This window comes from Eurosta solidaginis, chromosome 2, assembly GCF_040869045.1.
Source record: "Eurosta solidaginis isolate ZX-2024a chromosome 2, ASM4086904v1, whole genome shotgun sequence".
Taxonomy (NCBI): Eukaryota; Metazoa; Arthropoda; class Insecta; order Diptera; family Tephritidae; genus Eurosta; species Eurosta solidaginis.
The window spans coordinates 287,382,069-287,407,109 of record NC_090320.1 but is presented as its reverse complement, the minus strand read 5'-3'; the positions used below and the strand labels follow the sequence as shown (position 1 = coordinate 287,407,109).

General features: G+C 35.3%; 1 protein-coding gene across 2 annotated transcripts; it reads right to left on the bottom strand.

Moving 5' to 3' along the window:
- Positions 1-934: 934 nt before the first annotated feature.
- Positions 935-8,905, bottom strand: LOC137241115 (phospholipase A1 VesT1.02-like). Of its 2 annotated transcripts, none has more exons than XM_067768372.1 (3): positions 7,774-8,905; positions 1,999-2,410; positions 935-1,916 (listed from the first exon to the last, which is right to left on the bottom strand). In XM_067768372.1, exons 1-3 carry the CDS (start codon positions 7,823-7,825, stop codon positions 1,181-1,183), a joined length of 1,200 nt encoding a protein of 399 aa, XP_067624473.1. In that variant the 5' UTR covers positions 7,826-8,905; the 3' UTR covers positions 935-1,180. The 2 variants fall into 2 exon arrangements, with proteins under 2 accessions (XP_067624473.1, XP_067624474.1); XM_067768373.1 differs by lacking the exon at positions 7,774-8,905 and adding an exon at positions 5,726-7,201.
- Positions 8,906-25,041: the final 16,136 nt, after the last annotated feature.

Genomic DNA, 25,041 nt, shown 5'->3' with positions numbered 1-25,041 from the left:
ATATATAAAAGGCAACGAAGAAATAGCTAACACACAGATGTAGTCATCACCCGAAGTAGTACTCACGCATACACCCGCATATGGCTATAAGATAAACATAAACTACAAATATACATGTATATAGAAATTGCCAAGTAGGAGATACAACTATTCTATAAGGCGAAATGTCTAGACCTTAGTAGAAATGTGCAGACGAGGCAACAGAGAGTATAAAAGCAGTGCAAGCTGAGGCATGACTAATCAGTTTGATTTAGACACGCAATTAGTTGTGAAGTATAAATGTTATTGTGAAGTACTCTCAAAGTAGTATAATAAAGGCCATTGTGCATTACTGAATTTTGGAGTTATTTATTCGACAATTTAGTGATTCGAACGTTTGCAGAAGGTTTCAAATAAGCCGAATTTCCCAAAATTTGTTACATTATTATTATTACTGGGCCTGGAAACACTGCGACATTTGTGCAGATCTATTGTGCATGCGCTTTCGGCCTAATTTTGTATGTGGGGGCTTTTGATGTACCTAAGTACCTCTTCAGGCTTTTTACTCCTGGTTAACAGGTTACGATTATCAATCCTGCAAAAATTTATCCGATATTGAAAGCTTTCGTAGTCCGACGAATTTTTTTTTGTGTAGAATTTTCGCGCATTATTCCTATCAGCAAGCATATGAATCTCGTCCCACTCCACTGTTCAATAAAATTTTCTTACCTCTGCGCGTTTCGATAGCGCTCCGTTACACTGCATGTTGCAGCGCTTGTGTGGTCAGTGGCCCTAATTAATTACATTTACCAAATTTTCTTGGAACTATTCGAATGCTCAAAATCATATTTGTGTGCACTACGTTTTATGAACGTTTTATACGAATGAAAATTGTTATGACGAAAATTGATCTTAAAATTTGTTTTCATAAATGAAATACGGTCTGTTAACAATATTTTTTAAAAATAAATATTTATTTACTTAAATAAATATTAAAATTATAAATAAATGTTAACCTTTAAAATATTTGGTTGACTTCAGTTGGCTTAAAATGTTAACAACTAAGACTGCCTAATAAAATATCACAATTTGCAACTCTTTCCGCTGTAGTGGCATAAAGCTTATATAAACTTTCACCCATACATTCGCTCTGATTTTGCACTTAATACTTAATTTAATAAAAAAAATTAAACCTAATTGCTCATTTCACCTCAAGCGTCCAGTTCTTCCCCATAGCAAATGGCGAGCTCGTTCTAGTTTTCACATAGAACATGCCCGACTTCGCCAACGCAGGCTCACCACCCATACGATATAAATCGCTTGGTGCCGCCTGTTTATCACACTCCCATTCCGGTTCACGACGCACGCAACGCGTGCCCCAGAAACCTACATCAGTAGTAATTGACTCAGTGAACATCTTATAAGCACGTATATGTGAGCAGCCCACATAGTAGCACTGCCCTTGATAAACACCATAATTGGGATAGAAAGTAGCATTCCCGGTGGGCTCATAAAATCCCAAATAACCGCTGGTTTGTATCGATTCAACATATTTAGCATCAGTGGGATCTATACGAAAATCAGCGCTACGATCACGAAACTTTGGTCCTGCTGGATCTAGTGCAAATATGGTATTGTAGCGTTCTGGTTTGATAAGTTTACCCGCTGCACCAGCAATTTGTGCACCCAGCGAATGACCAATCAAATACATATCATCATAATCGGCGTTCACCATGCGTTTCAGTTGTTGTGTAAAACGTGCCAACTGCGTGCCAAAACCTTCAATCATTTTGACGACAGCAAAGTAATTGACATTTGTCGCACTGGCGCTCCAATTGACAATAATTATATTGTAATTGCCACGTTTGAGATAGGCATTCTTGACATCACGATTAAAAGAACCACGCGATTGACTCATCCATCCGTGTATGATGACGCTGTTATAGAAACAGAAGCAAAGATAAAACAAATGTTTTTTGAATAAAGGAGCGTGTAGTTTCATAACTGGCATTAACTTACCGCGTTTTGTGCCTGGGATTGAAACCTGCTTGTAAGATATCTTTACGTTTAGCGTTTATGCCTAACTCTCGTCCACATTCGGGGAATTCCCGTTTGAATAGGTAGAAGCTCATTTTCATGTCCGTCATGCCGAAGGGGTTCAGATTACGCAAGAATTTCATTAAAAATGAGAAATCAAAGTATTTTCCCCAACCTCGTGGCGCACTCAAATCGTTGTCACATTTATGCCACACACACAATTCGTCATCGGCATTTTCATCATTCATTTCATCATCCATGTTAAACATTTCATTCACATCACGTAGCTTATGTCGCTGTTGATAGACTTCTAGCTTGAGTTTGTGCAGCACATTTGTTCCGATGTCTTCAAATTCTGCGATATCATGCAATGGCGCTAGAACGGCTGCGGAGGCTAGATAAGAATATAAGAAGTTGGAAAGTTTTACGTTACCGACTTAGTGTGATGACGATAAGTGATTAGATGTGGTAATGGTGACAAAGAGGCATGTGGTGTGATTGTATGATATGCTATGCAGTATGATGTAATGCGATAATGTGGAATTTTATGCGTTATTATGAGTTAAGATAACACTACGGACTTATTCAGTCTATGTGAAGTCCTCATGGACCGGCCAGTTCAACCTATGAGTTAAGATGTGATTTGATGACTTGAAACTGCACATGATGTAATTTCAATGTCACCTTAGGGTATAAGCCGAGATGTGATGTGATATCATGAGTTATGTGATGAGACTGCACGTGATATGATGCGAAGTATGAAGTGAGATATCATGTGAAGGTATGAAGTGAGATATCATGTGATGCACGGCTTGATTTCGTTCTTAAGCGTTCTTGTGATGTCATGATATATGATGTTATGAGATGACTTGTCATATGTCATGTGATGTTATGAGATAACATGTTAAAAAAAAGTCACTTCATGGGATGTGATGCTAATTTCGATTTGTTTTTTCGAGCTTTGAATTTCAAAATTTTGATTTGAATTTCAAAATTTTGATTTTTGGACTTTCATTTTGAAATTTGAATTTTGAATTTAGAATACAGAATTTGAATTTGAATTTAGAATACGGAATTTTATTTTTAATTAATTATTAATTTAGGATAAAGATGTTAGAATTTTGTATATTGCGTTTTGAACTTTAATGGCAGAATTTTGAATTTTCATTTAGTTTTGAGATTTGGTTGTAGAATTTAGAATTTTCGACTTTGAATTTTCACTTTAAAGTTTTGAATTTTGAATGTTGACTTTTGAATTTCAAAATTTTGAGATTTGGATTTTGCATTTGTAACTACGAGTTTTATGGTTTGAATTATGAGTTTTGAAATTCGAATTTTGAGTTTTGATTTTAGAATATAAAAATAAAAATTTAGAATTTTAAATTTTGATTTTTGAGCTTTGATCTTTGATGGCAAAATTTTGATCTTTGAGTTTTGATGGTAAAATTTTGAATTTTAAATTTTTGATTTTGAGTTTAGAATTTTGTATTTTAAGTTTTGAGCTTTGAATTTTGAATTTGAGCTTTGGATTTTGAATTTAGAGCTTGTAACGACAGCCTGTCTCCATACTGGCGTAACTGAGTGGCAGAGTGTATATGCGTCTATGTGTTTATGTGTTTTGTGTCCAGGTCCGTGCCTTAGCCGCAATGTTGCCATTAACATCATATTAACATTAACATTCACAACATTGTACCGATAGTGAACACAATGTTGCAGCGGAAATAATATGTTGCGCTTGGCATCATGCTGTTATAACAAATAAGATGTCACCATACTGCTAACAACTTAGCAACATTGATGAATGCCATGCACCTATGTGTTTGTTTTGTTCTGTATTATGTATGTTGATGTGTATTGGTACAAGGCTATGAACGTGTGAATGCATCAGTGTAAGCGGCCAAGGCACGAACCGAATGTATCTGTGTAGGTGTTCGTTCTGTGGAGCGGTAAGCGTGTGAGTGTATGAGTGCCTGATTGTATAGATGGAAAATACGGGAAAGCCGAAAAGAAAGTTTAACATGTATAGGTGAAAGTTGTCCGTTTCTGGATAACATTCTTTGCCACGGCGGTGGCTATAAAAGGGCATCAAGCTAGACAACGGGCAAACGTTTTCTTGTAACAGTGCCCAGTGCAAGTGAAGTGAAGTGAAACTCCAAGTTCATAAGACCTTTTTAAAGGTTTACAAGTTTTTAGTGTCCGTGAATTTAAACCGGCAACAAACCTTCACGAAAAGTTTTCAGTGCGCAGGATTTTAAAACGCCAAAAAAATCTACGCGAAAAGTTTTAGCGCGCGAAGTGCTTCAAGGCGTACACGCCCTAGTCCGGCGGTATATTTGGATTTCGCCACCAAAATTTATGGTACCAGGTAAGTGTATATTTTTGTGTTTTATCTCCCTCTCACAAGCTGGCATGCCCACTGGGAAGTTGGCTCCTATATAGCCAAGTTTCCAAGCAAGCCAAAAGTAAACCTGCATGCATAAATTTACATCCCTATATATATGTATATAAGCATGTAGGTGAGGAAATAAAGCAGGCAAACAAGTAGGCATACGTTGGTAGAAAGGCATACGTTTCTTAAATCCATTTTGTTATGTAAATAATAAGTTTTTTTATTTGGCAGATCGCTTAAACTTGGCGGAAATTGTGCACTGGGCACTAGCTTCGAAGCAAAGGTGGCTAAAACCCGAATTTGTTGGCGCAAAAAGACCCAAATTGGTGGCGATCAACACGACAAACAACATTTTTCACTTTATTCAGCGTACCACAGCAACAACCACGACAACACTTTGAATTGCCAGCGTACATCATTTTTATGCGGACGCAAACCGCCCCAACAACACTCCTTATTGCCACTTATTGCCAACAAAGTGGCCTCAACAACCACAACAATTACAACAAATTTTGGTCACACGCAACTGCTCAGTATCTTCAGCAGCCACACATAGAACGAGATAAATGGTAAAATATTTTTGATTGGTAGCAACGCAACGTCATCAGACACATGCACATATACTGCGGTTCAATCAAACGACAGCAGAAAACACAAGGATCTGTTAATATCAAGAATACAATTTTTCACCGGCGCATCGGACCGCAACAACAATAGCCACGGCATCGCGTACAACAAAATCTTTGGGGAACAACAAACGACACCAAATGGGCAAAACTGGCAACATTGAAGGCAGCAGCGGCAACCATCAATAAGAACAACGACACCAGGATTTTCTAAATACATATGTATTTTTTTATATTTTGTTATTTTTCACTAATAGATTTTTTTTAATGCCTGTGAGGCTAGTAGGATTACACGCTCTTACACAGAAATCTCATAGGAAAGTGGGGGGCAAAAGACGAAAGTTAGGTTTTGTTTGAGACATTTTTCTTTTACTTCTTTCTTTTTGCTCTTGGCATTAAAAATTTTTCGAAACTCGCGTTTGTTTCAATTCCTTGGTTTATGCACATTTTTCTCAACGTTTTGTACGTCTTTTCATTAATTCCTCTTCACACATAATCCTTACCATCTTTTTGGTACATCACCTTTCAACTGACATTAGCCACTAAGTACAAATTGCGCAGTTTCGAAAGGTTTTCTTTTGCTTCCAGGTTACTTTTTTTTGTGTGAAAATATTTAAAAGTATTTATAGTTTTGGTGTTTGGAACCTTAGCCAATACACCCCTTCCCAAATTTCGGCACTGGCCCGAAAATTACCTTGCATTATCCGTGGGGTCACATAATGTGAAAAGCCTTCTCGAGGCTTTTCTCCGCGGTACTGGGAACTTCACGCCACAATAGGTCGGACAGGAGCAGCTTTATACGTTTTCTTTTACGGTTTTTTTCTAATTTTTTTTACCACTGAAAAAAAAAAAATCAACCAAAATTTCATTGCCACGTTTTTGCTTAATCGCCATCATTTTCACACTTCACATTTAATGAGCAGAACTAACTCAATGTCCAAGATCACAAGCGAGTGATCTGGCTGAGTATTGAGAAAAAAGTAGTGTGCCGGATAAATGTATGTGTATTGAGCATATATGCGTTGAGTGTTTTTCTCTTTACAGCTCGCGGACTCAACTTCATGCAGGCGCCTCCAACGGAGTGAGTAACACGGTGAGTGATAATATTTAACATTTGGAAGAGTATATATGCACGTATATATGTATGTACATATAGTGCCAGGCAATTCCTAGTCTTGCAAAAGTAGAAAAGGAATTGGCGGTGACAAAAGAAACCAAAATAATATATGTGCATACATAAGAATTTTTTTCAAACATACAATTGCACCTACATACTTTTTCTATTCCCTTGATGACCTACTTTTGCTCTGTAGAAAATTTATTTCGGATTTGTTTTGATTATTGAGATAGGTCAGGAAATAGGGTTTCACCTCTTTCGCGTTTTTATGTTTTTTTGCTTTGGCTTGCCGACCTTACGAGCGTTTGAATATCTGCATATCTAGGATTTTGAATTGACCCCTAGTAGCAGCAGTATATTAGGGTGGGTCAGAAACCAAGTGGGATTTGTACTTTTAAGCAATTATAGGATTTCATATCTGCTCCTATAGCTAATGTATAATTGAAATTGAACTTGAATTACTTCTAGTTATAAGTTAACTTAGACTAAGTCTTTGGATTCTCTGTAAATTGTTTTATTTAAGCCAATCGATAGTAAGGATAGGGGCATTAGTATTAGGGGGAATTACTGGAAAATTAAACCTAGGTTATTTAAATTTTCTCGGAGTCACAGTTTATCTATACATTTTTCTTTTCGTTATCTGTACTGATTGCCTTAAACATAGCTGAGCCTCTACTCAGAAATATCGGAGTTGTTAATAAATTATAAGAATTATGCTTGGATGAAAAATTTTAGATATTGTCATAATGCAGGGCTAAAGTTTTAAGTTTGGTGTTGGTGCTGCGCTTGTGCGCGGAAAGGTTAGGTGAAGGTGAGTGTTTAGGGAAAATGACTGATTGACAGGGGACAGACTAGTGTCAGGCTTGGGGGCACTGTAAGGTAAACAGGAGTCAGCACAGTGCCCACGGTGCAGTGCAAGTTGCACTGCAGAGGGAGGGTAGACTCCACCTGACAGGACAGGCCTTCATCTGTTTCTACCCCTTATGCTTTCCCCTTCTAACTTTGCCCCTCACGTGTATTTCTATTTGTTTCAGCTTTTCTCCCCTTTATATATACATGCAGGTATGAACCCTTTTTGTTCATGTGGCTGTGGGTGTGGTCGGTGGTACAATACCCCGCCCAAGACGACGAGCTAGCCTGGGCCCGCAAGCATACCTGCTTGCCGCCGCTCCTCACCACCCAAACAGTCAGCCACGTAACAAGCTTAGAATCAAGAATTTAGAATTTAGAACTTGGAATTTAAAATTTTGAATTTAGAATTAAGATTTTATAATTTTGAACTTTGATTTTTGGTTTTTGAATTTTGCGTTTTAATGTTAAACTTTTGTATTTTTGGACTTCGAATTTTGAATTTTGGATTTTGAATTTTGAAATTTGAATTTTTTATCTCGAGTTTTGAATTGTGGCCGATAGTTTTTGAATTTCAAATTTGAATTTGAGTTTTGGATCTAGAGTGAAAAAAAAACTTTTTAATAAAAGTTCTAGAGATTGTGAAAATTTAAAAATCGGGAGTGTTTTTTGTCGAGATACTGTAACGTATCAGGAGTTTGTCATATTTTTCTGTTTCGTGTTAATAAACTGAGCTTGGTATTGAATCTTTAATCTCTGTAGAGTTATTAACTCACCATACTTATTTGTGTACGCTGACAACATACACAATAATAAAAAGAACATCATATAAATTTTTTTATTGCCATTAGCATTCACTTTAAATTAAATCGCGATTCACAGATCTCTTTGTAATTTAATTCACTTCTCACTCCAGCAATTTACAAGTCTAAATTAATGCTTTGTTTAAAATTTCACGTTATTATTCTAGTACACATGCGCCAATTAAGTGCGTTGAGTTTTTTATTTATTCAACTTTTTATTAAATTTAAAATTGTTTTATTTTTTACACCTTCAATAGTTCAACTGATTTGTAATTCTGTTGTGGCAGCTTCTTTGCGCAAACAATACGATCATAAAGCTTTCTTCTGTCAAAAGTCTCTTCTTTTTCTTATCACTACACTTACTGCGAATGTAAGGAAAACGAAAACATTTACGCAGATTAACCGTTAAACTACCGTATAAAATTCCGTCGACTACAACAACACTAACAACAATCCTTTTGCACGGCTTGATTTCGTTCTTAAGCGTTCTAAGTGATTGTTCTGTTTGTTGATCACTGTAGCAGATGCTATTAAACTCTGTTGGCTAGCGCTATTTTTCGTATTTGTTTTATACAACTTCGTTTACTTTGAGTGTACAAATATGGGGAAAACGCATTCAAAAGAAATTCGTATGTAATTTGTTAGTGTGTAACTTGAATGTTACAATGTAATGAAACAAAGGCTTGCCGAATCAGCAATTGGCGTGTGAATAATGGCTGTGATGTAAGATTGATCTGATAGAATGTAGCTGACGAGTAATGCTAGGTGATAGTACATATAGTTATTTACAAACATATGCAAGCGTATATGTATGCCAGTATTCTTCTCAAAAGCTGCCTATTTGTCGATGGTATTGGGCGTGTTCGTGCTTTTCTTCTACTTAGGGTGAATATTGAATTTTTCATTTCGAATTTGGTTAATTTTGAATTTTTTATTTCTAATTTTGAGTTTTGTGCTCTGGATTTGGAATTTTGAATTTTGAAATAAAAATTTTTAATTTTCAATGATTTTTGAATTTAAAATTTTGAGTTCTGAATTTCGAAATATCAATTTTCCTTATTTAGTTTTGACTTTTAAATTTTAATTGTTAACTAAATTTTAATATTTTTCAATTTTGAATTTATAAATTCCTTGGATTTGGAATTGCAAATTTTGAGTATTGGTATTTTGAAGTCAAAATTTGTATTTTGAAAGTTTCAGGTTGGAAGCTCGAATTTTTACTTTTTATTTTGCATTTAAATTAAGAGTTTTTATATTTAAGAATTTTTAATTTCTTAAATTCAGTTTTGAGTTTTAGTTATAAATTTAGAATTTAAAACTTGTATTTCGAAGCTTGAATTTAATTTTTGAATTAAAGTTTTCGAATGTAAAATTTTTGAATTTCGTACTTTGAACTTTAAATTTGGGAGTTTAAGTTTTGAATTAAAAATTTTCAAATTCGAATTTTCAACTATGTACATTCAATACCGAACTATGAATTTTTCATTAAAATTTGATTAAGGAAATAGTCAAGGTAACGAAAAGGATTATCAAATTTTTACATCCACGGTTCCTTTATGAGTATGTATGTTTTTTCAGATATCAGTATGTTTATAAGTTTCAATGCTCCTTAACTTCCCTTTACCTTAAGGAGTTTCACGAGTTATATTTACTGCTTTAGTCATAGCAGCCTTTACATTTTATGCAGCCGGTCAACACTTTGTTTTTTACACATACCTATATATTTACGTATGTGCTACGATACTATGTACATATATGGTAAAAAAAAGTTAAAACTTCAATCCAAAATAAAAAAAATCACTTCAACATCAGTACCAAATCGAAATGGATGAGTTGGTACGTCAGAGTTTAAATTGATGTATTCATGGGACTCCCTCGCGTGCCATTGATTTCCTTTTTTTTCCGTTTTACACTTTTTTATGTTGAATTGAATGAATGCGGCACAAAAATAAGCGAGGGCTGAAAACGAACACACTAAATAAGTTAAATATTTATGTAAATATATCTACATATGTGCGTATGCAGCTTACAGCAGTATTAAACAAATTAGGGTTCATTACCTGCTAGAGCTTTCTCGAATTGAACATTTTTTTTTTTTTTTGTATATAAAATTTTGTGATTAAGAATGTGAAGCAATACGAGATGTTGAAGTTAATTCGCACCACTGAAATTAAAAAAAAATTTAAATTAATTAAAATAATAAAAAAAATTTAAGCACTTCCTTTTTATAAATGGACAAAAAAACAGCGATTAATGTCTGCTTATATAAATACGTATTCTGGCTAAACTTTGATTTTTAAATTTTGACATAGAAATTGCAAAAATATTTATGAGAAGTACCACCGCGGTGTGATGGTAGCGTGCTCCGCCAACCACACCGTATGCCTCGGGTTCAACCCCCGGGCAAAGCAACATCAAAATTTTAGAAATAAGGGTTTCAATTAGAAGAAAATTTGTCTATGCGGGGTCGCCCCTCGGCAGTGTCTGGCAAGCGCTCCGAGTGTATTTCTGCCATGAAAAGCTCTCAGTGAAAACTCATCAGCCTTGCATATGCCGTTCGGAGTCGGCATAAAACATGTATGTAGGTCCCGTCCGGCCAATTTGTAGGGAAAATCAAGAGGAGCACGACGCAAATTGGAAGAGAAGCTCGGCTTTAGATCTCTTCGGAGGTTATAGCGCCTTGCATTTATTTATTTTTTAAAAATATAAAGGTGGAGCGCAATTGGTTGACTAATAATATCTCCTTTCCTACCAACTTTGCAATTCAAGTAATTTGCGCTCCACTTTTTTATTTTTACTTCTCATAAATATTTTTGCAATTTCTATGTAAAAATTTAAAAATCAAAGTTTAACAAGATTATCAGCTGAAATTCGCTCATTATACTCAGTCATAGAAGATAAAAATGGTATAATCTCTACGATGAGTTCTGAAATGAAAAATCTTGGCAGTATTGTTGCTACAGTTGCTAGTGATATCAAATCCATTCTCACTAGTGCTGCGGACAGCAATAAGCAAACAAAATCTGCAACAAAACAGCCTACAACAAAAAAAAAGGGCAAAGGCAAAGGCAATGAGTTGTCTGGCTCTACAAGCAAAATTAACTCGAAAGCTGTTAAGGCTGCGAAAACAATACAGGCAGCCTCTCTCGAAAATGCAAAAGCAATTCAGTCAGGCGTAACAAGCAAATCAATTTGCGAAGATGATACGACAGAAAATACAAAACAACCAACAGATGATAGCACTAACAACAACTCAGCTGTGCCAAATGTTCATTGTGCTATTGTTGATTTGTCTTCCTCATCCAGTTCTTTTAGTGGCGCTGCCGCTTGTTCTTCTAGTGATGCAAATATCAGTTCTGCTGCACCTGCCAATAATAAAACTGGGTATTCCAGGGTTGTAGCCTTTGGCCGTCAGGGATCAGTCGCTACTAACCTAACATCTATTAATAATTCTAGCTTAGCATCTAACAATAATAATAATACTTCAAATAAGTTCATAAAAGCACCCACCATTGTCGTAGGTAGCAATTCAAACGCAAATCTTAGCTTAGCTGTTCGATTGAAATGGTTGCATTTGTCGTCTTTTAAGCCGACGGTAAGCGCTAGCGATATTGTCGACTATGTCTCACATAATGCAAACATCTCGCCTTCATTAATTCATTGTTTTAAATTAATAAAGAAAGATGCAGACTCGAGTTTGTTATCAAGATGTAATTTTAAACTTGGAGTCTCGCCTTCAATATATAATAAGCTTCTTGAGTCTTCGCTATGGCCATCGGACGTCAAAATTAAACCATTCCGTTTTTTTCAAAAAGCACAGGGCTCAACTGCAAAACCTTAGCTATATGCGGTAATATTAAAAAAAGTATAAATATCTATTATCAGAATATATCTGGGTTGAGAACGAAATCTAAAGATATATTTTTAGCCACTTCACGGTGCGACTATGATGTCTACGTCATTGTTGAGACTTGGCTTAATAATGACTTCTCTGACTCAGAATTTTTTGATCATAGTCTGTTTCAAACTTATCGAAAGGATAGAGACCCTATTAAAACAGGGCGTCTCAGAGGCGGTGGGGTGTTAATTGCTGTAAGGCGTTCTCTTCTCTCTTCTTTTGTGCCGCTTTCTAACGATGACTCTCTCTTGGACCAGCTTTGTGTCTGTATTACTGGGCCTTCTGGTAATTTATTTATATGCGTTTCTTACATTCCGCCTTGCAGCACAGATTTGCTCTACTTTGCTCATGTTAATAATATATTTGACCTATATGAATATAATGTTGATAGTAATTTTTGCGTCCTGGGAGATTTTAATCTCAGCAAGGTTGTTTGGTCGAAATTACTAGAAGATGATATCTTAACACCTACTAATGTTCATCATCCCCATGAGATTAATTTTTTAGACACCCTTTTTAGTGCCAATTTAATTCAGATTAACAGTTTCGTGAACCAGTTAAACAATATTTTGGACCTAATTTTTGTCGATGAGAACCTCATAACTCACTTGACTGAATGTGTGTTTCCTATATATAAATCAGATATGCATCATGTAGCCCTATATTTATCTATTGAATTCTTCGACCTAGTGCCGAAAAACAATATAAATAATAATGAGCGCGCCTATAACTTTAAGGATGCAAATTATGAATCCTTAAACTCTCTCATATCTGAAATAGACTGGACATCTATTTTCTTTGCTAAAAATGCAACTGAATGTTTCGACATTTTTCTGGTAAAGATGGCTGACATATTCAGTAGGAATCTTTCTCTCCTACCAGTTAAAGTTCACAAACTACCCTGGTACAATACTAGGTTGAAAAAGTTGAAAAATCAAAGAAATAAGTACTTTAAATTATACAAGGATACCAGCGATACTGTTTTTAAAGATCGGTATACTTCCTATATGACGCAGTTCAATGTTCTTGATAAGTTTTTGTACAACAAATACGTTTCTAGAGTTGAAGATGAGTTGAAAGTTAATCCTAAATCTTTTTGGAACTATGTTCGTTCAAAGAAAGGTTGTTCTAATATACCTACCTGTGTCAAATTTAATGACATTTGCTCCAACAGTTTGGTCGATTCGGCAAATCTTTTTGCTGATTTTTTCAAATCTACGTTTGTTGTTGAGGCCGATAACTTTGATAACAGGTATCTTACTGATAGCCCCAAACCTTTAGACTTTGGGTCTCTGTCCTTGTCTGAGACCGATATTATCTTGGGTGTATCCTCCTTACAGACCTCAATCAAAAATGATATTGATGGATTGTCCTCTTTTTTTTTTAAGAAGTGTAGTATTTCTCTTTGTGTGCCACTGTGCCACATTTTCAATATTTCGCTATCGTCTGGAGTTTTTGTTGATCGCTGGAAGCTGGTGTCTATCACTCCTATCTTCAAGTCAGGCAATAAAAATGAAGTAAAGAATTATAGGCCAATATCCAAACTGTCAACATGTTCAAAACTTTTTGAAAAGGTAGTTAAAAACAAAGTATCATTCGCTATAAATAAAATAGTCGATCCATGTCAGCATGGTTTCATTGCGGGACGTTCGAGTACTACAAATCTGGCTGTTTTCTCTCAGTTTTGTGTCTCTGCGTTTAAGGATGGATGTCAAGTTGACACCATATATACGGATTTTTCCAAGGCTTTTGACACAGTTTCGCACAAATTACTTCTGTGGAAACTTGAAAACATGGGCTTTCACTCAAGCTTTCTGTCGTGGGTGAAGTCCTATTTGGAAAATAGAATATCTTTTGTTGAAATCGAGAGAACTAAGTCTTATGAATTCTCAGCAACTTCGGGTGTACCACAAGGTAGCATCCTTGGTCCTATTTTGTTCTTAATGTTTATTAATGATGTTGGCTCATGCATAAACAATTCGAATTATTTGCTTTATGCTGACGACTTAAAACTCTTTAGGAGAATCTCCTGTACTTCTGATGCATTGCGTCTGCAAGAAGATCTGAATGCTATAAATAATTGGGCCTGTCAAAATAATCTGCGACTCAATATTAGTAAATGCTGCCACATGACGTATACTAAGTCTACGAATGTGGTTTCATTCGCGTACTCGATTTCAAATGTAACTCTTGCGTCAATTAATGAGTTTCGCGATCTTGGCGTAATTTTTGACTCATCTTTTACTTTTTGTAATCATGTAAACTTTCTCATACCAAAGGCTTATACCAACTTAGCTTTCTTGCGACGATATGCCAAGGATTTCAAGGACCCATATACCAGGAAAATCTTATACAATGCCTTAGTGCGTTCCAAGTTAGAGTATGCATCAGTCATCTGGAATCCCATATACTCCTCACACTCATTAAGAATTGAAAGAATTCAGCGCAAGTTCATACGATTTGCTCTTCAACCTCTGCACTTTGTTAATCCCCTGCCACCCTACAATGCAAGATGCATGCTTATCAATGTCTTGCCACTTGAAGTTAGACGTCTTGTTCAAAACGTAATGTTTATTTTTGACATAATATCCGGTGCCATTGACTGCTCAGAACTACTTGGGCAGTTGAATTTCAATGTCCCTAACAGAGCTCTCCGCTTTCACAGTACATTCCGCGTTGAAGTGCTGCGTTCGAATTACTTCAGTTTCGCACCTCTTATAAGAGGTCTTGTAGAATTTAATCGCCTATCCAGAAGCCTTGACCTGGACTTTGCCATGCCAAGGTCTCTGTTTAAGGCACGCATTGAGTCCTATTACTTATCTCAGTAAATCTTACTTTAAAATTGTTAAAATAGTACTAAGTTAACCTGTAATCTAGTCAGTAAGGTTGTTACCATTTGACTTAATAAAGATATGAAATATGAAATATGAAATATGAATATGTCTTTATATAAGGAGACATTTTTTGCTGATCTATTTATATAAAGAAAGTGCCTAAAATTTTTTTTTATTATTTTTTTTTCCCCCCTTTTGTTCCTTTGTCACGGCGTCTAAACCTATCTGTCAAGTTTCATATTTGTAGCTCAATGAGACGTTACTAAAAAATCGATCTCAAAACTCAAAATTTCCAAATTATTATCTAAATATTTCGATCCGTGCGCCATCTAACGGATTTTTTCTCCTTTTCTTAAATTTTCTCGGCGTCTTATCCTATTTGTGTAGTTTCACGTTTGTAGCTCAATGAGAAGTTATTTAAGAATCGATTGCAAGATTTGTATGAAAAACGGAAAAACATTCAACCGACCTAATATAAAGGAAGTAAAAAATAGTTCTAATGCATTGTGGGCTCGTTTCAAAACCAAAAAACACATCAAAAAAAAAAACAAAAAAGTCATTTTCTTTTATACTTTTGGGTATGCAGTATGCAGTTTTATAGGGTCCACAGCATCACTTAGATTACGACTACAAATATAGCGATGACATTTAACGTTGATACCTAATTTACTGCTACTCATTTGTTTCAAAAGAGCAAAACCCTTGTGCGTGGTTACCCAACACGCTAGTTTTCTCTTATGCAATTACGCCAGTGCACTTCACATTTAAGCTGAAACGCGTTTACGCTGATCCGCTGATCTGCTTTTACGCTGATACGATCATTCACTGGTATACTTTTACTCTAGAAAAATTTCACGCTCATATCTTTTTATGATTCTACACTTTAGCTTGCAAGCTGATATGCTTGCGGTAATACGCACATACGCTATTACGCTTTCACTGGTGTCACTCTTATTTCATAATATAGTTACAATTTTATTAACGAGGTATCCGATAATATTCGCCATTTACTCCGACATAAATTGATTTGTACAATCTATTTGTATGAGCCTTTGCAACTACCGAGTTTTGCAAGCTGGGAATAGCTACGTTGACAACTATATCTGCGACTAATTGAGCGGCCAAACCCGTTTAATTGGTTAAGAGTCAATTAAATTAGTAATTAAGCTAATAGTCTACTTCTTATGCCCAAACACTCATACGCCTACAAGCTGATACGTTTTTACGCTTTCTCGCTTCTATGCTACTACACATTAATGGAAATAAAATATAATGCCTATACACTTTCAAAGGAAGTGAAGGAAGTGTTAAAATTATTTTATCTACGAGGCATAGAAGAGTTACCGATTTAAAATGAAAGGTAATCGGCCATTAATCGTGGGGTTATCAAGATGGTCTCAAAAAATTATCGATTTGGTATCAAACGTTTTTTTTCGGAAAAATATCGTTTTGTTTACAAAATGTTATGAAATAGTTATCAAAAAGTTATCGAGTGTTTATTGCAAAATTATGGATTTGATAACGAAAAATTATAGCTTTGTTATAGAAGTCTTGCCAATTGGCTATAAGTGTGTTATCGATTTGTATATAAGTGTGTTATCGATTTGTTAGCGGAAATCGTTTAGCTATCGCAAACGATTTTTCATTAAAAAGTGATCGATTTTATATCGAAAATTTATCGATTTATTCACTCATTTATGGTAAAGTTATCGATATGTTATCAAAAATTTACCAATTTGGCATTCGAATCAACCCAGTATGTTATCGGCGTGTTATCGATTCGTTTGTTTACCAACGGAATGTTACCAATAATTTGTCGATAAAAGCCCGAAATTATTTGTTTCTGCTAGAGTTATAGCTCTTGTAGTTTTATTTAAACTCCTGGGCGAGCTTCAATTAATTTAAAAAGATTACTTTTCTAGGCGTACATCTATAAGTTTTCGCATCGAACTTTACGAAAACTTGGTACTCACGGCTTTTTTAGGCTCTATCGCTAGCACTGTTTCCATTATAATGCACGTATCTGTAAATCTATTCAAACCTACGTAAATGCCAGTAAGTCTGAAACTGAAAAACTCGTCGCTGCAGCAGATTAGGAAGTCCCATATAAAAAAATATATCTGAATTTATGTCAGCTCGTTGATTTGAGTTCGAATTAAAATCGTGCGAATAGTTGTGGTGACTGTTCTGTTCGTATTTGGATGTGGCTGCAACAGCTCAAACATGCGTTTATCTGCAATTTTGGCATGAGTACGAAATCCAAATTTAAATCGCTTGTTACGTATAGATATGGAAGTAACACTTTTTCTTTAATATATACATGTATACATGAATATGCATGCAAAAGTGCATTGTCTGTGTAGATACAGCAGCGCTCACAAAAAAAAGCAGTGGCAGTTTCTATCAAATTTCAAAACTGAAACTTAAATTCTTTTTATTGTATATAATTTAGCAAAACACATTCAGAAATTTTGTAACCAAAACTAAGCAAACCAATATGAAAAATGTTTTCAAAGTTTTTTGAAAATTTGAGAAAAATTTACGAAAATTTCGAACTTTTTATACTCAGTTGAGCAGAGCTCACAGAGTATATTAAGTTTGATTGGATAACGGTTGGTTGTACATATATAAAGGAATCGAGATAGATATAGACTTCCATATATCAAAATAATCAGGATCGAAAAAAAATTTGATTGAGCCATGTCCGTCCGTCCGTCCGTCCGTCCGTTAACACGATAACTTGAGTAAATTTTGAGGTATCTTGATGAAATTTGGTACGTAGGTTCCTGAGCACTCATCTCAGATCGCTATTTAAAATGAACGATATCGGACTATAACCACGCCCACTTTTTCGATATCGAAAATTTCGAAAAACCGAAAAAGTGCGATAATTCATTACAAAAGACCGATAAAGCGACGAAACATGGTAGATGAGGTGAACTTATGACGCAAAATATAAAATTAGTAAAATGTTGGACAACGGGCGTGGCAGCGCCCACTTTTAAATGAAGGTAATTTAAAACTTTTGCAAGCTGTAATTTGGCAGTCGTTGAAGATATCATGATGAAATTTGGCAGGAACGTTACTCTTATTACTATATGTACGCTTAATAAAAATTAGCAAAATCGGAGAAGGACCACGCCCACTTTAAAAAAAAAATTTTTTTTAAAGTAAAATTTTAACAACAAATTTAATATCTTTACAGTATATAAGTAAATTATGTCAAGATTCAACTCCAGTAATCATATGGTGCAAGAAAATACAAAAATAAAAGAATATTTAAAAATGGGCGTGGATCCGCCCTTTTTCATTTAATTTATCTAGGATACTTTTAACGCCATAAGTCGAACAAAAATCAACCAATCCTTTTGAAATTTGGTAGGGGCATAGAATTTATGGCGTTAACTGTTTTCTGTGAAAATGGGCGAAATCGGTTGATGTCACGCCCAGTTTTTATACACAGTCGTCCGTCTGTCCTTCCGCATGGCCGTTAACACGATAACTTGAGCAAAAATCGATATAGCTTTACTAAACTCAGTTCACGTACTTATCTGAACTCACTTTATCTTGGTATGAAAAATGAACGAAATCCGACTATGACCACGCCCACTTTTTCGATATCGAAAATTACGAAAAATGAAAAAAATGCCATAATTCTATACCAAATACGAAAAAAGGGATGAAATATGTTAAGGTAATTGGATTGTTTTATTGACGCGAAATATAACTTTAGAAAAAACTTTATAAAATGGTTGTGACACCTACCATATTAAGTAGAAGAAAATGAAAAAGTTCTGCAGGGCGAAATAAAAAACCCTTAAAATCTTGGCAGGTAGTACATATATAAATAAATTAGCAGTATCCAACAGATGATGTTCTGGGTCACCGTGGTCCACATTTTGGTCGATATCTGGAAAACGCCTTCACATATACAACTACCACCACTCCCTTTTAAAACTCTCATTAATACCTTTAATTTGATACCCATATCTTACAAACTCATTCTAGAGTCACCCCTGGTCCACCTTTATGGCGATATTTCGAAAAGGCGAACACCTATAGAACGAAGGCCCACTCCCTTTTAAAAATACTCATTAACACCTTTCATTTGATACCCATATCGTACAAACAAAGTCTAGAGTCACCCCTGGTCCAGAAAGGCCCACTCCCTCTTAAAATACTCATTAACTCCTTTCGTTTGATACCCATATTGCACAAACGAATTCTAGAGTCACCCCTGGCCCACCTTTATGGCGATATCTCGAAACGGCGTCCACCTATGGAACTAAGGATTACTCCCTTTTAAAATACTCATTAACACCTTTCATGTGATACCCATATCGTACAAACGCATTCTAGAGTCACACCTGGTCCATCTTTATGGCGATATCTCGAAAAGGCGTCCACCTATAGAACTAAGGCCCACTCTCTCTTAAAATACTCATTAACTCCTTTCGTTTGATACCCATATTGCACAAACGAATTCTAGAGTCACCCCTGGTCCACCTTTATGGCGATATCTCGAAAAGGGGTCCACCTATAGAACTAAGCCCCACGCCCTTTTAAAATAATCATTAACACCTTTTATTTGATACCCATATCATACAAACAAATTCTAAAGTCACCCCTGGTCCACCTTTATGGCGATATCTCGAAAAGGCGAACACCTATAAAACGAAGGCCCACTCCCTTTTAAAAATACTCATTAACACCTTTCATTTGATACCCATATCGTACAAACAAAGTCTAGAGTCACCCCTGGTCCACCTTTATTGCGATACCTTGAAAATGCGTCCACCTGTAGAACTAAGGCCCACTCCCTCTTAAAATACTCATTAACTCCTTTCGTTTGATACCCATATTGCACAAACGAATTCTAGAGTCACCCCTGGCCCACCTTTATGGCGATATCTCGAAACGGCGTCCACCTATAGAACTAAGGCTCGCTCCCTTTTAAAATACTCATTAACACCTTTCATTTGATGCCTATATGGTGCAAACAAATTCTAGGGTCACCCCTGGTCCACCTTTATGGCGATATCTCGAAACGGCATCCACCTATGGAACTAAGGATTACTCCCTTTTAAAATGATCATTAACACCTTTCATTTGATATCCATATCGTACAAACGCATTCTAGAGTCACCCCTGGTCCATCTTTACGGCGATATCTCGAAAAGGCGTCCATCTATAGAACTTAGGTCCACGCCCTTTTAAAATACTCATTAATACCTTTCATTTGATACCCATATCGTACAAACGCATTCTAGAGTCAACCCTGATCCACCTTTATGGCTATATCCCTAAATGGCTCACTCCACTCCCTCATAAAATACTCTTTAATGCCTTTCATTTGATACGCATGTCATACAAACACATTCCAGGGTTTCCCTCGGTTCATTTTCCTACATGGTTATTTTCCCTTATGTTGTCACCATAGCTCTCAACTGAGTATGTAATGTTCGGTTACACCCGAACTTAACCTTCCTTACTTGTTATTTGAAGTTTTGTAAATTTCCTGAGTTTTGTAGCCCAATAAATTTTAGTCTAACAAAGAATAAGTTATGGGTCTCTCAAAATTCGTATCTATAAATTTTTGATAAGTTTTGTATTTTCAAAGGGTGTTTTTTATTTTCTTCAATTTTAAGGGCGTATATATAATATTTTATAATCACCCTTCGGGAAAAAAATTGTTAAATATCAATTAAAAAATCAAATGAAAATTGATTAGGCTATAAGACCCCAAACAAAATGAAATTAAATTCAGAAAACTTTAAATAAAAAGTTCTCAATTTCTGGAATTTTAAAATTTTGTTTAACGCATTGACGCAAGTGGATTTTAATGAAACTCCAATTCCTTTATTGTATTTAATGCTTAAAACTAATAATTGAGAATTAAAGGCTGCGGGGCCAAGGAAATTCGAATACGTGGAAATGATTTGTTTTTTACTTTCTATATTTCCTCCCGAAGATGTAATAGAAGTGGTGCCCTTGGGTGGTGACCGTTTGGCGATAGATTGCAACTTTCCTCTAATAAATGTTGTTTTTTCTCTAGGGGTAGAGAGTATAAATTTCTTGCTTTTTGTTGGAACATTTGCCTGAATTTCAAACTTTTTGGACTTGCTTTGGGTTTGATAGAGGAGGGGATGTCTGGTATGCAGAGAGGATTCGGTTCGCAATAGGTTATTGGTATTTGTAGAAAGTGTGATTGATGTAGCCTTTGATCCGGGCTTTCTCGTCACTGGAGGATGTAACATGGTATGAGTATGAAAGGTAGAACATTGGGTGGAGGTTAGTGGTCCGCTCAGATACCAGAAACGGTATTTTGCGCAAACAAACTTTCAAAAAACTCCATATCTTATTACCTGTAGGAGGACCTGGGGAATAAGATCACTGCCACATGACAAGATCAATGGGACCGGGTGTGTAGAAGTATGGATCCGCTAGATCTAAATCCTGAATTTCCGAAAGATTTGGTTTTGATAGTTTAAAGGAGGGAAGAAAACTGGTCAGCTGTTTTAAGGCGATGACGTTTGTATGGATACGAGTGTTAGCAAACACGTTATATGCAAAATAACGTGGGATCTTCAATATTTGAGAAACCCAAGATAGGCGGTTTTCTCAAAACATGTTATGGTTGGACGCAAGCAACGTAACAACGCATTTATTCACGTGCTGGAGTGCGCAATTTTTAAGATTGTTGTATTTTTTATAAATTTTTTTAGACGCAGCTAATTGAAAAAAGAAGGGGTTTTTTGATAAGTAACTAGCGGTAGTGACTAGTGTAAATAGCGTAATGAGTATTGCAGTAAATATGTATATAAGTGTATGTGCAAATAAGCAGCTGATGATGATATGTATAGGCGTAAGTACACGGTCTTTCTGTTCGTTGGAACAAACTGGAATATGCACTTTATAAAATTTAGAATTCTTGAATTTTATTAATAAAGAGGGATCTTTTTACAATTTCTAGAAGTTAGTTGAAAGAAAAGGGGTAATATCCGAGTGCAAATAGCTTGGATATTTGTTGAACTTTGTCTACCAATAAATATTTGTATGTGGATACATGTATGAATTATGTGAAAAACCAAAGAGATCAGCCGCCGTCGCTGCTAGCGCAAGCGCAAGCGACGACCGAAAAAAATTGTTGGAAATGAGTCACGCTATTTGCAAAATAGCGAACTGGAACTCCGTATATATGTATATATATAACCGTATATGAAAATAATGGTAAAATATACGGGCTTGGTTGCGGAATATAATTTTCAGGAAAAACTGAGAAATGTAACTTACGTGCGTATCCTCACGGTTCTCATGCTTTTTTGGCGTTGATTTCCAGGTGTGGAGCTTGAAAATTTTAAGCAAATTGGCCTGAGCCGGACGGTCTACGTACAGTATGTTGCGCGCCTTGCTTGACTTTTAAGTAGGGGTATGCACACCACTTATGTTATATATGCAGCTTCTTTTGTCACAAAACCGCAAACACTGTGTGAAACACTTGAGTTGTTGGTAAATTCAACTTGAAATTTAAAATGAATTGAATGCGAATGGCAAATTTTCGAATCAATAACAAGTTAGCGATGGGGCGATAGCGATATATGCAGTGTTGTACTTTTTGCGTTGCCACTGATTCAAATTTGGGTCGCAAGGGCCAAATGTTCAACGCATTGACGCAAGTGGATTTTAATGAAATTCCAATTCCTTTATTGTATTTAATGCTTAAAACTAACAATTGAAAATTAAAGGCTGATATTTCACACAGCAAATATGATGATGTAAAAGATAATTCCACAATGGGAAGAAAATTTAATGAAATGAAACTTGAATAGTTAAGTTGAATAATATAATTCGGAATTTGATCCGTCTTGCGGCCGCCCAAGGGCTAGGCGGGATTCGAGAACCAATCTCACGCGAGTATGGTGATGACCGCGCAAGGGTTCGATTGAGTCAGGGGATTACCGCAGCGCAAGTGCTACCTCGGATGATTTTATATTGAAAGATATAACTTACGGTTTTGGGAGAATACTTCCTTTTCTTTTCTCCTGGAGTTGGATGTGGCGTAGGTGATGATGTTGGTACTCGCTCCGTAATTGATGATCCGATGCAAATTTGATAAAAGTAGATGATATTGGTTGATGATATGTGTTCAGTGTTCCAAGTAAAGAAGAGAGCGAGTTAATGCATTGAACTTGTATCTATAGCATAGATTAGTGATGGAAAGCAATTCCAACACTGTTGACTGGAAGCACTGGATGGCAACTCCAGTCTACTTTACCGCCAAGGTTGTATGAACGCAAGTCATAACTAGTGAAGTGAACGCAAGTCACTTGGAGAAGTGATCGCAAGTCACAGGTGGGGTTAGGTGACAAAAGTTCAATTAAGGACAGAAATATCATTTGCTATTTAAGTGAGCACAACTCACTTAAACAAATTTTTTAAAAAACGTTTTTGAAATTGCTTTTCATTACTTATATAAACTTACTCGTGAAGGTTTTTCTTCATGTTACAAAATATTCAGAAAACTTTAAGTATAAATTTCGAAAATTTTGTAAAAATTTCTTAAGTATTTGAATTTTTTCGAAAATGTTTCAAGGTTTATATAAATTTGTCAATCTGTCAATTCTTGAATGTTTTTCTTTAAATTAGACAAAATAAAAAAATCCTTCTGTATAAAATTAATTTCCGATTAAATAAAAAGTTCGAAATTTTCGTAAAATTTTCTGGAGTTATCGAATTTTTTAAAAAACGTTTTTGAGATTGGTTCTAAGAGTTTATGTAAGTTTTTTCATGAACGGTTTTGTTTATATTATCGAAAACAAAAAATTTTTAAAACTTTGAATAAAATTATCAAAACATTCGTAAAAACTTATCAAATTCTTCGAAAACTTTTTTTTAAATTGGTTTTGACAGTTTCTGTAAATAAACTGACAAACCCTTTTCTTTAAACTGTCGAAAATAAAAAATTCAGAAACTTTTAATTAAAAACTTCACAATACATATTCGTAAAATTTTCTAGAATTTTCTAATATTTTCTAAAACAGTTTTAAGATTTGTGTGTAAAGTTTATGCTACAAAAATTGACACTGCTATTGTCGTGTTCGCCACTGTATGTACGAATGTTATGTGAGCATGTTTTCGGTTCGACTTTTTCTGGTAATACGTATTAGGGCTGAGCATAAACATTAAAATGAAATTTCTTCACGTTTCAAAAAAAAATTGACTTGCAAACCTTTTAAGAGGCAGAAGTAACAAAAGTAGAGTTTCCTATTTTCATGCTGAACTGGGGATTTTATTATTGTCAAAATAACCAGAAAAAGCGTCATGAAAATTTCTAAAGATATCTTTAAAGGACTTCGACTGGTCCAATTCCACCCGTCTTGTTTTTTATACCCAGCTGTACGTGTACCCAGAGTATTATAACTTTGATTGGATAACGGTTGCTTGTACAGGTATAAATGAATCGATATATATATAAGTTTCCAGATATCAAAATCATCAATATCGAAAAAAATTTGATTGAGCAATCTCCGTCCATCCGTCTGACCGTTAACGCGATACCTTGAGTAAATATTGAGATATCTTCACCAAATTTGGTACACGATGTAATGGCACCTTGAATTCAATAATTTTACTAAGGCGTTCATTGCTGAATTTACAAACAAATTGGTATCGGTAATTACATCATCTATAATAAAATACAGACCTATATATTATAACGAGTTTATCTGGACCCAGAATAGATTGGTATTCAAATGATATCAGCGAAATCGGATGATAACCACATAAATAAATTAGCGGTACTCAACAGATGATGTTCTGGGCACTCTGGTGCACATTTTGGCCGATATCGCGTAAAAGCTTTCACATATAAACCTAAGGGCCACTCCCTTTTAAAATCCTCATTAATACCTTTAATTTCATACCCATATCGTACACAAACATTCTAGAGTCACCCCTGGTCCACCTTTTCGGCGATATCTCGAAAAGGCGTCCACCTATACAATTAAGGCCCACTCCCTTTTAAAATACTCTTTAATACCTTTCATTTCAATTTTCGATATCAGCGTGCTTTGCACACAAGGTATATTAACTTTGATTGGATAGCGGTTGGTTGTACAGATATAAAGGAATCGAGATAGATATAGACTTCGATATATCAAAATCATCAGTGTCGAAAAAAAATTTGATTGAGCCATGTCCGTCTGTCCGTCTGTCCGTAAACACGATAACTTGAGTAAATATTGAGATATCTTCACCAAATTTTGTACACGAGCTTATCTGGACCCAGAATAGATTGGTATTGAAAATGAGCGAAATCGGATGATAACCACGCCCACTATTTATATATATAACATTTTCGAAAACACAAATAACCTGATTATTTAGTAAATAATAAACCTAGAATGTTGAAATTTGACGTGTGGACTGATATTGAGACTCTTGATAAAAATTTGAAAACAAATTTTAAAATGGGCGTGGCGCCCTGTTGTTATAAAATAAATTTTACAA

Excerpts from the sequence above, each read along its gene's own strand:
- LOC137241115 (XM_067768372.1), bottom strand. The coding sequence starts at position 7,825 with ATGATGTTCTTTTTATTATTGTGTATGTTGTCAGCGTACACAAATAAG. Across the intron at positions 2,411-7,773 it reads AGCGTACACAAATAAGTATG|CCTCCGCAGCCGTTCTAGCG; the intron begins GTGAGTTAATAA and ends ATTCTTATCTAG. Across the intron at positions 1,917-1,998 it reads AATCCCAGGCACAAAACGCG|CGTCATCATACACGGATGGA; the intron begins GTAAGTTAATGC and ends TTTCTATAACAG.